The sequence below is a fragment of the Scyliorhinus canicula genome, chromosome 4, assembly GCF_902713615.1.
Source record: "Scyliorhinus canicula chromosome 4, sScyCan1.1, whole genome shotgun sequence".
In the NCBI taxonomy this organism is placed as follows: Eukaryota; Metazoa; Chordata; class Chondrichthyes; order Carcharhiniformes; family Scyliorhinidae; genus Scyliorhinus; species Scyliorhinus canicula.
The window spans coordinates 155041778-155057087 of NC_052149.1; the positions used below are offsets into that span (position 1 = coordinate 155041778).

At 49.0% G+C, this 15310-nt stretch overlaps 1 protein-coding gene across 3 annotated transcripts in view; it reads left to right on the forward strand.

Moving 5' to 3' along the window:
- Positions 1–15310, forward strand: part of n4bp3 (NEDD4 binding protein 3) — a 152653-nt gene that overhangs the window by 128671 nt on the left and 8672 nt on the right. For all 3 annotated transcript variants that reach the window (XM_038795396.1, XM_038795395.1, XM_038795397.1), the window contains one exon: positions 10952–11407. In XM_038795396.1, coding sequence (XP_038651324.1) covers positions 10991–11407 — 417 coding nt within the window. In that variant the 5' untranslated portion in view covers positions 10952–10990. The remainder of the gene's footprint in view (positions 1–10951; positions 11408–15310) is intronic.

Genomic DNA, 15310 nt, shown 5'->3' on the forward strand with positions numbered 1-15310 from the left:
GAGTTCCAGCTCCCACGTGGGACACTGGCCTACCCTGCTACTGTTGCTGGTCGCTGCGACCACAAACTTTTCTGGATCCATCAGACGTTCCATTGCCTGCATGGCCATTTCCTCTGACTCTCTTTGTATAATTTGGAACAGGGGGTTGTTGGGGTTGTGTTTCAAGAAACGGGTACGGCTTACGCTATGTTCCGTTAACAAAACTACCGAAAGTTTGTCGCAACAAAAAGCTTTCAGTTTTACCTTACAGCCCTGTTAGTACGCATGCACTAAACACACTTCCGAATTACGCTTATTATTTTGAACACCTTGAATACTTGTGATCTCTTTCTTTCTCTGCAATTTGGAGTTCTAATTCAAATTTCAGGGTCCTGGACGGTGTGGGGTTTCCACTTACAACCGTGTCCCGCCAGGGAGTCGCCACTAAATGTTGCACGTTTTGCTATGAGCGCAGAACGCGTTTATTGGAGTGTATTAACACGCCTCCGTATTCGACGTGTGCTTAACACTACTAGGCTCTGTTCTATGTATTTATTCAGCTCTGGAGTCGCCAGGTGCCGTATAGACACCGTCACAAGTATTCCAAGGTCAAGTTCAAAGTAATAAAGACGATACACCGATTAGTAAGGTTCAAACGATCAATATTTATTATACAGTTATAATAAATACTCATACACACACTAAGAGACTAAGCTATAACTAAACTTAAGTGATCAGAATACTTATCTAACAGGAACAGGCAAGGTCAGAGAACGAGGCCTTCGTCCTGGTCTTGTACTGCAGCCTTCAGCAAGCGTTCTGGTACTGGGGGTCTAGTGGGCTTGGATCACGTAGCGAGCGTTGAACTTACGGTTTCGGCGGCTGGTGCTCAACGGCTGGAGTCAGGATGCAAGATGTCTATCAGGGCCGGAGCACGGGTTTAACAGACCGGGCTAGATGGGGAATTTGCCTTTATACCCCTCTCTAATGTCCTTGCCCCCTTCTAGGCGGGCTCTACCTTTCGGTACCGATTGGAGCGTTTCCAAACGGTTACCTTCGAAATCCTCCAATGCGAGGGCCTTCCTCGGTGTTGGGGGGTGGTTTCGATATTCGTTACTTTGGTGCCATCCTGTCTGCGCAACCAATTAAGTGTTACATTGAGATGGAAATGTTGCCATTGTTCGTGCCTGGATCTGGGCTGCCTCATCAGAATGCTAAGCGCTTTGCCATTAACACCTTTGGCTTGGAGATCTTGCACCTGGCCAGAAACTGGTTTGCTGCTTGCAAAATGCTAATTAGTTGAGAGCAGACTGTCTGCTCTCACTAAACAGGCTTTTCCTTCTGTCTTCCATTTTACTTTGGCTCAGTGTCCATTTTGCGTGGCCAGCATGGCTACACCCTCCAACTCCTCTAAAGTCGCAAACTTTCCATCGAGGAAAAGGTCCCCCATCCACCTGATGCCTGCCCTATGCCAACTCAAAAACCCACCATCCATTCTCCCTGGTGCAAACCAGTGATTGCCCCATATCGGGGCCCACACTGAGGCCTTCACTTCCCCCCTGTGCCGCCTCCACTGCCCCCAAATTTTGAGGGATGCCACCACTACTGGACTCGTGAAATATCTTGCCGGGGGGAGTGGAAGCGGGGCCGTCACCAATGCCCCCAAACTTGTACCCACACAGGACGCCACCTCCAGCCTCTTCCATGCGGCACCCTCACCCTCCATCACCCACCTGCGAATCATTGCCACATTCGCAGCCCAGTAATACCCACACAGGTTGGGCAGAGCCAAACCGCCTGCCTCCCTTCTTCCTCCAGGAATACCCTCCTCACTCTCAGGGTCTTCTGCGCCCACACGAACCCCAGAATACTCATATTCACCCTCTTGAAAAAAGCCTTCGGAATCAATATGGGGAGGCACTGGAAAAGAAACAAAAACCTCGGGAGCACCGTCATCTTAACCGACTGGACCCTGCCCACCAAAGAGAGTGGCAGCGCGTCCCACCTCCTGAACACTTCCTCCATCTGCTCCACCAGCCTCAAAGTTTAGCCTGTGCAGGGCCCCCCAGCTCTTAGCTATCTGGACCCCAATATATCTAAAGCTCCTCTCCGCCCTCTTCAACGGGAGCTCTCCTATCTCCCTTTCCTGGTCCCCCAGGTGCAGCACAAACAGCTCACTTTTTCCCACATTGAGCTTGAAGCCCAAAAAGTCCCCAAACTCCCCAGGTATCTTCAACACCTATGGCATCCCCCCTCCCGCCGCCGGATCCGCGATGTACAACAGTAAATCATCTGCGCACAGCGACAACCGGTGCTCCTCCCCCCCGGCACAATCCCCCTCCAGTTCTTCGAATCCCTCAGCGCCATGGCCAAGGGCTCAATCGCCAACGCGAAGAGCAGGGGAGACAAGGGCACCCCTGCCTCGTCCCCCGGGAAAGCCGAAGGTCCTCCGACCTCCTCCCATTCGTCACCACACTCGCCACCGGGGGAGCTGTACAGCAACCTCACCCAGCTTTTGATAATGATTGTTAATGCATTTTGTGATGAGAGCCGTATTTGCTGGGTGTTTAGCTATCAGACACCGAGTAAGGAATCGGGAACAAATAATGTAACTAGTGGGCAGCACGGTGGCCTAGTGGTTAGCACAGCTGCCTCACGGCGCTGAGGTCCCAGGTTCGATCCCGGCTCTGGGTCACTGTCCGTGTGGAGTTTGCACATTCTCACCGTGTCTGCGTGGGTTTCGCCCCCACAACCCAAAAAATGTGCAGAGTAGGTGGATTGGCCACGCTAAATTGCCCCTTAATTGGAAAAAAATAATTGGGTACTCTAAATTTAAAAAAAAAATAATGTAACTCGGCTTTGAGAGACTAGATCACATCAGAGTGAAGTGAGAACTGCATGAGAGCAAAGATTAAACAGATTTGGTGAGATGGAGTGGGGAGGGAGAAGGAAGTGTTACGTGGGCTCTCTGCCGGTAATACAAGCAGAACGAACAAACTAAACCTAAAAATGTCAGCACAGGAAAGGATAGTAAATTCCTGACTCGCAGATGTTGGGAGCTTTAAGCACCAGGTGTTGACACTCACTGTGGGAAGTGTCACGAACTTGCACAGGGAATGGTGCCGAAATTTGCAGATGCTACTATAGATAGTACAGTTCATTACTTAGAATACCAGAGAAAGCTGAAGAGGAATATTAATACGACTGAGTAATAGGCAAAAGATCGGCAAATACCAATTCAGCGTCATTGCTTATGAAATGATGCAGTTTGATTTTTTTAAAAAGCAGTAATAAAGATCAGCTTGTTGTTTGGAGGAGTAGAGGAATTTAAACGCACTCACTGACAGACTCTTGGGTTGATGAGGCTATGTTTTAATACAGATTTAAAATTCTGAAAAGCTGGGTTAGGAGAGATAGAAGCAAACTGTTTCCAATAGCTGAGAAAGTTGAGACTCCCCGTGAATTCTCTGTCAGTGGAAACAATGGGCATGATCTAACGCAAAAGTTTCAGTGTCATTTGTGGCGAGTTTTGCTGGGAGTTTTCTGTCGGTGAGTTCCCCACTGCTATCTAACCACACTTACTCACTGTTTGGGGCTCTGGGGAGTTTCTCGTCAGTCAAGCCCCCACTTAGGGCTCGATCCAATTGCCATGCGGCACCCGAAAGTCAGAGTGGCCGAAAAAGCCGGGAGAACCCACTCCTGGAATCTACCTGGCTCGCAACGCTTGCGAGATGTTGCAATGTAAATCCCGCCCATTGTGGACGGGATCATTTCTTGGCAAACCTGCCTATTACAGTGAGGCAGTTAGTCTCATTCTAATGTGCAGATTCCTGAGGTACCTGAGGTTTTAGGATTCATCCCCTTTGCTTTGGAGATCTCGGCAAACACCGTTCAGCACAAACGGAGGCCAGGCGGAGCGGCACTCGTGGGGGTCTCCCAGGGGATCGGAGGCTCCCAAGCGCATGCCCTTTGGGCAGTGTGGTGCCCTAGCACAGCTGGTGCTGCCTGGACACTCTGGCAGTGCCACCTGGGTGCCAGCCTGGCACGGTCAAGATGCCCAGGGAGCACTGCCAGCGAGCATGGGCGGTGGCAGGTTGGTACTGCCACGGTGCCAAGTTGACATTGTTTGTGTGTGCATTATCAGGCCGGGGATGCCCCACATGGGTATTGAGAGGGGAGTGTGGGGGCTGGGGACCATCCCATAGTGTGTTCCGGCAGGAGGGGAGGGGGGGGGGGGGTGCTGGAGATGGCCCTCGGCCGCGCATTCCCCACTGAGACATCTTATACAACTTGAATCACACTGCATAGCCATGTGTTTCTCGGCACTGCAAGCCCCGGGAACCACATGGCTAAGTGCACTCGCTATGGAACTTTGTTCCCATTTAGCTGAATCGAGCACTTAGAATTATTTTAATCACAGAGGAGCTGAACTTGCTGGCCATACCCGGCTCCTCAGTGATCGGACCACAATTTTAAAAGGGTGCCCCGATCACTAAGTGAGCTTGAGAGTCACCACGCCCCCCCACCCATGGCAGTGTCACCCCCCACAAACATTGGACTTACCCTCCCCCAACCCCCCCCCTCCCCCCCAAGTGATATCCCCCGACAATGGGGTTGCACAGGGCACCCCCTTTTCATAGAATCATAGAATGTACAGTGCAGAAGGAGACCATTCGGCCCATTGAGTCTGCACTGACCCTTGGAAAGAGCACTGTATCCAAGCCCACACCTCTACCCTATCCCAGTAACCCCACCCAATCTTTTCAGGCCTTCACACCACCCTTTCGGGCCCACGTTCCAGGACCCACCCCCTCCCGCTCCCCCATCCTTCATACCACCCGTCCATCCTCCTTTCATAGTCTGGCACCCTGGGACTGCCATCCTGGCAGTGCTCTTGCTGGCTTTGCTGTGTCACCCGGGCATCTTGCAGTGCCAGAGTGGCAGTGCCAAGATACCAGCCTGGCAACGCCGAGGTATCTGCATTCAAGGAGGAGAGTCAGGGGGCTATACTACCCTGTACCAGACCACATGGGGGGATACTCCCCCGGGTGCCGTTCTGCCTGGTCCATATTCCCTGGGGAGGCCGGTAGATCCCGTGGCAGGTTGTCTAAGCTGGTTTTAAACCTACCTAGGCGTGTGAGGTTTTGTCCCACCCATTGTGGGATTGCGATGCCTCGCAGACCTAAGTAGATCTCCCGAGTCGTACTGGCTGTCAGGAAGATCAGGGGAGGCCACTGGCCACAGCGCGCTCCCGTTCAGGCACAAGGTGGCTGGTAGATCGCACCCAATGTCAACATTAAAGATTAAGGTCTGAGGGCAGCACGATCACACAGAGGTTAGCTCTGGGACTACGGCGCTGAGGACCTGGGTTCATATCCCGGCCCTGGTTCACTGTCCGTGTGAAGTTTGCACGTTCTCCCCGTGTCTGCGTGGGTTTCACCCCCACAACCCAAAAGATGTGCTGGTTAGGTGATTGGCCATGCAAAATTGTCCCTTAATTGGAAAAAAAAAATTGGCTACTCTAAATTAATTTAAAAAAAAGATTAAGGTCTGGATTCTCCGGTCCCTCAGCCACGTGTTTGTCGGCAATGCGCCATTCGCTGGTGGCAGCATTCCCACTACTCCCACCACTTATCAATGGGATTTCCCGTTGAAGCCACCCCAAACCCATGGGCAGGGATGGCCTGCCAGCGGGAAAAGACAATCCCAACAGCCGGATGTCCGGCCTAGATTTCTGAATTGTCCTTGCTGACGAGTTGATGAAAGGGGGCTCCTTTTTCTGTGTTGACATTTCTACCTTTTGGTTGCCTGAACGTCTTCAAAGCGCTTCTAATTCTGAATTGTTGAGTCAATGCCAGTGTATCATTCCGGAGCAGCAAATGTAACTGTTTGGTGTCAGCTTCAGTGACATTTGCATCACCTTTTACACTGATCAGCTCCCCCTCAATTTACTACTTGAGATGTTTCCATCAGGCCCAGTTATACAACTGAATTATTAATTTCCTATCACTGGGGTGAAGGCCATATCATATTCTGACATGCCAATTGCTATTGTTTTCTCTTAAATACGCTCGTGTGATGAAGGATTACATCCAGTTAGTGAGAGCGACGATAAATGTGGTCATTACGGATGTAGGGAAATTGCAATGGGCCCTGCCACATCCGTGGCATATGCTGACCAGAGACATTCCGCACTGTGGGAAAGATTGAGGAGAAATGGAATCTGTTGCAAACTGCACATTCCAATCTTCCATTGAATCTGTTAAGGACCATTGTTTGAACAGGGTAGGAGTTTGCTCTGCATTTATTTGGTATAATCAAATTTGGAACACTTGTAAATGACGAAAACCGCTCACTTCACAATACACAGTACACAATAATAAAAACAAGCCTTTTGCCCCAAGAAATTACCAAGTCCTTCACCACTCCAATGATAGTAAAAGTGAGGTAAGCTGTAGATACAATTCACTTATTTGGAGTATAGCAGAACACATTATCACTTAACACCTCCTGACACATAGCAGGTTACAGCAACTTCCACAAACATCTTGCCTTGCAGTCGCTTAAATGTAGCGCTGGTCAATGACAGGAAGTTCATCGAAGAAAGTTTCATGGGTGAAATTCTCCCATCTGGGGCAAAGTCCTGTGGCGAGGATGGGAGCATAGAGTACTTCCTGCTGCGGAGGCCAGCAGGAAACCACGCCTTATCTTCTGACCCCAACCTCATTAATTATGCACCCGGAGCAGGGTGGGCACGTTGGTGCCAGGTCCCTCCATCACATCTGGGTGCCAAATTGAAAAGACATCCAAGTCACTGACCCACTGTTGAAGAAAGAAGGTGCTCCAGGAACACTGAGGCTGGAGATGGATTTCCTCATGACATAGAACCTGGAAATTCCCCCTGATAGATACTCCCCTCACCCACTGCTGTGTTATTCTGGGGTCTAGTGTTGCTGTCGGCCTCGATTCTGACCTCCGGAGGCAGCCCCAGAGCATTTTTGAGGTGAGTCCCAACATCTGCACATGGGCAGGACTCTCCGGTCCTCCAGCTGTGTGGTTCTCGGCGGGTCGCAGAACGCTGGCTTCGGGTTTCTTTCTTCTCGTTGCTTGTCAAAGGCATTCTCCATCAAAGCCAAACTCTGCCGCCAGGAAACCTATGGACGGCGGTGTACTGCCAGTGAGAAAAGAATTCAGGCTCAAGAATTGTGCCAGATGTGTTCTGGACAGGCTTGTTTTCCCACTGGCATAGTGGAGAATAGGGGACGGGATTCTCTCATCCCACGGCAGAAAGTCCACGCCGCCATAAACGCTGTCATGTTTTTACGACGCCGTGAATGGGCCGACCCCACGACTAATTCTGGCCCCTACAGGGGGCCAGCATGGCACTGGAGCGGTTAACGCCACTCCAGCTGCTGATCCAGGCGCGAACTGGGTGCCTCGGGATTTGCAGTGGTGCCAGCGCCAACGCGTGGCTTCCGTCAACACGCCGGCCCCGACGCAACATGACACAGGACTACAGGGGCCGGCACGTAGGAAAGGAGGCCCCAGCCAGAGAATCTGGCCCGCCAATCAGTGGGCCCTGATCGTGGGCCAGGCCACATTGGAGGCCCCCCCAGAGTCGGACCCTCCTCCCCCCTTACAGGCCGCCACCTGACTCTTCAACGGTGAGATCCCGCCGGCGCAGAGCAGGTTAGAACGGCGCCAGGGGGACTCGGCTCTTTTCTTACGGTCGCTCGGCCCATCCGGGCCGGAGAATCGGCGGGCCGGCCACGTAGAGAGGCCCCCGATTGGCGCCGCGCCAACCACGCTGGCGCCAATGGCACCGATTCTCCACTCTGCAGAGAATGGCGTGCCGGCATTGGGGCGGCATGGCTTGATTCGCGTCGGTCGCGAGATTCTCCGGCCCGGCCCCGGGCTAAGAGAGTCCCGCATAGGGAGTTGGTGGAAGATTCCAGTCATACCTTCATTTAGTATGGGATGCAAGTCAGTTTCACGCTGGCCTCCAGTGCTTCTCCCAATCCACAATCCCACCAAGGGAAGATCCAATAGGATCATCACACAGACATGAATCCTCGCCGCATCCCCTCCCCTTCTCCGACCCTCCTGCAATTGAGGCCATGGGAGAATTCCACCCCATGGGCATAATCTAACCAGAGAAGCACTAAATGCAATAGCGAACGAGACATGCCGGGTGCTTCCCGAAGAACGACCCGGCAAAACTGCAACCAGTATCTAACGTCAATTGGGGCCGGTAATGATCCCCCACCGACTTCACGGTGGAAATAGCTGTCTGGATCGTACCCTGCAGTTTCCCGCTAATGAGGGGGGGGGGGGGTAGTACTTAAACCGCTCCCTCCCAGCACACCCCAGAGGGCATGCAGCCATGCCATCACGCATACCCGCCCCACGATTCAGAGATGCCGACCTGGCCAGACTGCTGGATGCGGTGGAGTGTTGATAGTATACCTTGTTAGCGCGAGGGGGTTGGAGGGTCAGCCACAGGTCAGCCGGTGTAGCCTGAGAAGCAATGGCAGTGGCTGACAGCTCAGGGAGCACAACCGGGAGGTTACCAGCAACCCCAGCACACCCTGGCACCCCCCAGTACAACCCACCCCTGCCTAGCAATAATGCCCATGCCTGTCTCCCATCATAGCATTCCCGGCCCTCCCACGATGCATGAAGTGTGCGGCTCACAATGCCTTCTCTATAATAGATGGGCGTGGGTCCGGACGGGCTGCCGAATGCTGGACATCAGAGTCCTCACCCCTATGAGGAAAGGACCCTGGAGGTCACAGGGTGGCCACAACAGATCAGTCACTGACGTAGAGGTTGGCGTACGGTGCAGAGGTGAGGATCCTTTGACTCTTCAGCCAGATGGCCTGTCTCAAGTGAGCAGTCATGTCAGACAAAATTTCCTTTCCCTCTCACTGACCACATGTCCATTCTTCCGCTGGATCTCCATCGGATGGTGCAATAGCAAACACACAGCCTCCGGACATTAAACATTGAACAGTCGACAGTACAATAAATCCACCAGAAATCTGCAAAAGTATTTCCTCAATACCTTCAGCAAATGGCGCATGCGCGGGGGCTTCTCTTCTCCGCGCCAGCCATGGCTGTGCCCTACAAGGACCGGCGCGGAAGAAAAGTGTGCCCCACAGCGGGTCGGAGAATCCCGCTCATGATTTTCAGGCATTAAACATTAAAGTCAACAGCAATCTGCAAAGCAGTTCTTCAATACCTTCAGTACATTGCTCAGTTGAAGGCGGCACAGTGGCTCAGTGGTTAGCACTGCTACCTCACGACGCTGAGGACCCAGTTTTGATCCCAGCCATGGGCTACTGTCCATGTGGAGCTTGCACATTCTCCTTGTGTCTGCATGGGTCTCACCTTCACAACCCAAAGATGTACAGGGTAGGTGGATTGACTGCCCTAAATTGCCCCTTAAATGGGGGAAAAAAAATTGGGTACTCTGAATTTATTTTTCAAAAGGTTGCTCAGTTGAATCGGGCCACCATCCTTCCCCTCCATAAGCACTGGCATCAGGGCACCCGACTTCCTCCCTCTCCTTGCTCCAGGTCACAGAGGTCGTAGGACGCAAACACACGGCTTCCAGTCATTAAACATTGAACTGTCAACAGTGCAAGAAAGGCACAAGCAAACTGCACGAGCAGTTCTTCATCCCTTCAGCAAATTAATGATAATCTTTATTGTCACAAGTAGGCTTGCATTGCAATGAAGTTACTGTGAAAATCCCCTCGTCCCCACACTCCGGCGTCTGTTTGCACACACAGAAGGAGAATTTAGAATGTCCAAATTACCTAACAGCGTGTCTTTCGAGACTTGTGGGAGGAAACCGGAGCACCCGGAGGAAACCCATGCAGACACGGGGAGAACGTGCAGACTCCACACGGGCTGTGACCCAAGCAGGGAATCGAACCCGGGTCCCTGGCGCTGTGAAGCAACAGTGCTAACCACTGTGCTACTGTGCCGCTCGCCCGCGAGCCCATTCACTGGGGATCCAGTTAGATCACGGGACAGTAAGTTAGGAATGTAAAGCAACAGTACTGCATGGGTAAGGAGCGAGATTTGCTTCCTGTTTTTCAGTGAAACGTGAAATCAACAGTTTGCAAAATCGCTCAGCCATCCCTGTTTTTCTGCCGGTTTATTTCCCATTTGACTCTTGCCCAGGTGGCACTGGCTACATTTTTGGGAACAATTTCATACTGACTGTTCACCGTACCCCAGTGCCCATTTTACATGTCATCAGGTTAGTTGAGTAGGTGCAACACAGCTATTCTCCCTGCTATTCTCAGATTGTCTACATATGTACATTGTTCCAACATAATGCTGAAGGCAAGCTCCCGAACTGAACCCACTCATTCTCTCTTTCGTACCACCCAATTGACAGCAGTTCTGAAGATTTTTTTAAAAACTTTTTGCTTAAAAGGCCTGCCTAATAGAATAAAGAATGTAGCAGACTCACTTAAAATGCTGCAGTCCCCACAACTAGTACAGAAAACTCCTGACACATCACCCTTCATAGTTGAGGCTGTGCATTCTGCAGGATAAATTTAACCAGAGACTGGATTAGATCAGATGGAGGATTGTGACTCTAAATCTTGTGGCTCACCAGTTTCTCGTGGGCTGCCAGGATGAGCAATAAATGCCATCAATACATGCATCCAGGCAATGAATATATTTGATAAAAATGTCATTATAAGGGTATTTTTGCCAAAGGCAATAGTGTACAAAATATTCAGATTTTGTGAAGGATGTTCGCTGCATTTACCATTTCTGTGTAGTAGGAATGGGTTCACTTTTTGTTTCCGCTCTCCGATAAGAGCAAGTTCTTTGCTCGTGGTGTGATTATAGACAGCATGCAGTCTCCTCTCTCCGAGGGAGTAGAGAGAGGCATTCAGTTAGTCTGCATCGTAATTGACTTCTAAATTTCCTGTCTTCTTCCTTCTAGTATTGCCATCGAGCCTTTTCCTTCAAGTCCTGAGAGTCCATGGCTGCAGTCCAAACCTTGAGCGCATCCAGTGATCGCATCGGCCATTGCAACGACCTGTACCCTTGTTCCCCAGGCAACAGCAAGTGCAACATGGGAAGTGTCGGTAGTTTAATGGCTGAAAAACAAGACCTTTTGGGTGATGGTCTGAAGAGTAACAGAAATGGAAATGCTTACAACATCAGGCAGCCAGACGGGCTGTTTAAAAAGGGGTTGACCCAAAGAGAGTTACTGAACTACCTGAACAGCACTAAAAAAGGGTCGAAGGCAGAGAAAAGGATTGCATCTGGGAGTTCTTCCATGGAACGCTGCCGAAAAGATGGACAAAACGAGATTTATGGGAGGACGTGTTTCAAGGATGGGAAGGAGATTGATTTGACTAAGAACTCACTTCCTGTTGGAGGGAAATTTGAAAAGGTACTTTAAACACAGGACTAAATCTCTGACATTTGAATATGAGCAATGGGATTTTTTTTTCCAGAAGAGCTGGCTGTTACTCTTCATTTCTTCTCAAGGGGGCAATTGAGGATGGGCAGCAACTTCTGGCATTGCTAGTGATGCCTGCATCTCACAAAGGAGTATCAAAACATTATCCCAACTGTAGTTTATAAACACTTTTTCTTCATTTGTTCCCTGAATTTTCATCAACTCTTTCTGAACATTTAATTTGTCTCCTGCTCTATTCTATTTCTTTGATTCCTGTTTTTAAGTATTTGGTGCCTTTGAAAGAAGTGCAGAAGAATCTAAATCCATTCTCTTTTCCCTTTCCCCTGCCTCTCCCAAAAGTTTTGTATACAAGCTACAAGCTGCATCACAATTTGGTTGTTGCCTGTGCTTAGTCACACATCCCTGCTTTATGTCCATAATCCTGCAAATTCCTCATCTTCCAGTTCCTATCCTAATCCTAGGGCAGCAGGGTAGCATGGTGGTTAGCATAAATGCTTCACAGCTCCAGGGTCCCAGGTTCGATTCCCGGCTGGGTCACTGTCTGTGTGGAGTCTGCACGTCCTCCCCCTGTGTGCGTGGGTTTCCTCCGGGTGCTCCGGTTTCCTCCCACAGTCCAAAGATGTGCGGGTTAGGTGGATTGGCCATGCTAAATTGCCCGTAGTGTCCTAAAAAAAGTAAGGTTAAGAGGGGGGTTGTTGGGTTGCGGGTGTAGGGTGGATACGTGGGTTTGAGTAGGGTGATCATGGCTCGGCACAACATTGAGGGCCGAAGGGCCTGTTCTGTGCTGTACTGTTCTATGTTCTATGTATCCCTTTTAAAATTATCGGTGAAATTGGCTTCCACCACCTTTCCCAGGTAACGATTTCCAGATCCCAACATCTCCAAGTGAAAAAAGCCTCCAGAGGGAATATTTTTTTCCTCCTTAGCTTTTATCAAAATCTCCAATCTTGAAAATCCCTATTTGGTTTCCTGTTAATCTTCTCTATTCCAAGGAAAATGGTCCTAACCTTTCCAACCCCTCCTTATAACTGAAGTTCTTCACTCCCAGTAACATCCTGGGAAACGTCTCCTGTACTCTTCTCTGATTCTTCACATCTTTCTTTATGTGTGGTGCTCAGAATTGTCCTCAGTACTCCAACTGAGGCCTAACCATTTATTTGCAAAACTCTAGCTTGATCCCAGTCTTTTTATAAACCACGTCATGTTTTATATTTTTCAACCACCTTATCAACTTGTCCTTCTCCCTTTTAGAAATGTGTCTATATGAATACCAAGGTCTCACTTTTCAAAAATGGTGCCATATGCACCATCCTGTCTTTCCATATTAGTTTTCCTAAATGGTAGCATTTCATACTTCTCTACATTGAACTCTATCTGCTATGCTTCCGCCTATTTCACCATTTTGTCTGTATCATCCTGAAGCCTATAACTTACCCTCATCGCTATCTACTACTATGTCAACTTTCATACCCGCTTCAAACTTTATTATTCTGCTTCTTGCATCTAACTCTAGGTAGGTTATAAAAATCAGAAAAAGGTAATGAACCTAAATATGACCTTTGGGAATCACCACAGCAAACCACGTCCAGGTCTGGAAAACATCTATCCATCACCGCCTTTTGTTCCCCATCACTGAGCCAATTAGAGATCCATACTGCCACTTTCCATGAGCCCCCATTTACTTTTAAGCCTCCTGCGTGTCACTCTGTTGAATGTTTTCCAAAAGGCCATGTATACAAAAGTTGCTATATCTTGATCAACCATCTGTCATTTACAAATTAGGTCAGAAGTAGGTCATTTGGTTCCTTGAACCTGCTATACCATTTAATGAGATCACAGGTTATCTACTTTGTGTTTGGAATTCTACGTTCCCATAATATTCAATGACCCGACCACCACTGCCTGTCATCGAAGAATTTGATCAGTTAGTCAGTCCTGTTTTACCATTTAACAAATCCATGCTGCCTATTTTGATTAACCCAGGCCTTTCCAAATGAGAGTTTATTTTGTCCCTGATATTAGTTTCCAATAACTTCCCCAGCATTGGTGTTCAGCTGACTGGCCCCTAGTTTCCTGGTTTATTCCTCATCCCTTTATGGCAGTGTTTTTCAAACTGTTTTTCCAGGGACCCATTTTTACCAACTGGCCAACCTTCGGGACCCAACCTGGCCAACCACGCCAGCCGACCTTCGCGATCCACGCCGGCCGACCTGCGCCACCCACCGTTTTCTCTTGCCTTGTTCGTTGCTGATAAAAATGGAGGAAATGGTTTTGCATCCCTTTGGCTTCAATGGTCCCTTTGTTCGTTTGGTCCCCCGAACTTGGAAAAAAAAGTTTGCGACCATATAAAAATAAAATGCAGCCATGCCAGATGATCAGGCACACACGCGCAGTGCGGCCAAAAGATTTTTATCTGTTACTGGCCATTTTGAAGGCCGCTCACAGCCGGATGGCTCCGCGATGCTCCCGCCACCCGCCTACGACCAACCCGTGGGTCGCGCCCCCGAGTTTGACAATGCCTGCTTTATGGAATGGCGGGATGGCATTAGCAACCCTCCAGCCCTCTGGCACTACTCCTGTGTCCAATGATGATTAAAAGATTGTGGCCAATGCCTCTTTTATGTCTACCTTTGCTTCTTTCAACAAATTGGGATGCATTCTGTCTGAACCAGATGACTTGCCAACTTTCAGTGCACTTTTAAATAAGTCCTGCCTATCGATTTGTTATCTTGTCCATAAGTTCCTTCTCTTTTTTGGAATAATCTTCACATTACCTGTTTCATTTGCGAAGATAGATGCTAACTATTTATTTCACACTTTTTGCCATGTCTCCTACTGCGACATGACAATTTCTCTTTAGGATCCTTGATAGGCCCAATCATTTCCCTAGCTAACTACTTGGCCTTTATAAAAATAGCAGGGATCGTTTAGCACAGTGGGCTAAAAAGCTGGCTTGTAATGCAGAACAAGGTCAGCAGCGCAGGTTCAATTCCCGTACCGGCCTCCCCGAACAGGCACTGGAATGTGGCGACTCGGGGCTTTTCACAGTAACTTCATTGAAGCCTATTTGTGACAATGAGCAATTATTATAAAATGCTTTAAGGGTCAATTTAATGTTGCCTGCTAATCTTTTCTCATAATCTCTCTTTGCCTCCGGTATTAACATTCTCCGTCCCCTCCTTAACTTGCTGCAATGTTTCTTGTTATTAACTAAATCCTGCACCTGATGATTGTCACACGCCTCTTTGTTTTCTACTATTTTTTAATTTTCTTTGCCATCCAGGGGAGATTAGCTTTGCCTTTCCCTTCTCAGGAGGAATGAGGAAATTAAGAACCTAATTTTAAAATCCCAGACATTATAATGTTCAGTAAGAATTTAGTAACAATGTTTGTCATGTTTAGTAAGAACATCAAGAGAAATAGCAAGTGACAGTTAAACACGACTGTGTTTGAACCGTCTGTCTCCATTGCGATTCAGCTCAATGAGAACTGAAGGAGCAGCATAACAAAGTTTGAAAAGAGTATGAAAGGATTTAATTTACATGGAAATGCAAGTATTTTGTGTTGCAAAATTGCAAATAACAGCAGCGAAATACTATTTCAGAAAGACAAACACAAGGTTGCGCATCCCTTATCCGAAATTCTGAAAACTGGAAAATTCTGAAATGTGTAGTTTTTTTTGAGCGCCGACATGACGTAATGAGTGGAAAATCCCACAAGGCTCTGGGAAGGTTCCCGAGTTATGCAAAGGTCCCAAGGCGTGCCGCACATGCAAAGGTCGCAATGCACGCCACACATGGACAGGTCCCAATGCGCCACAGATGCACATTATATTCTGAAATCCGAAAAATTCCAAAATCCGATACACACTCG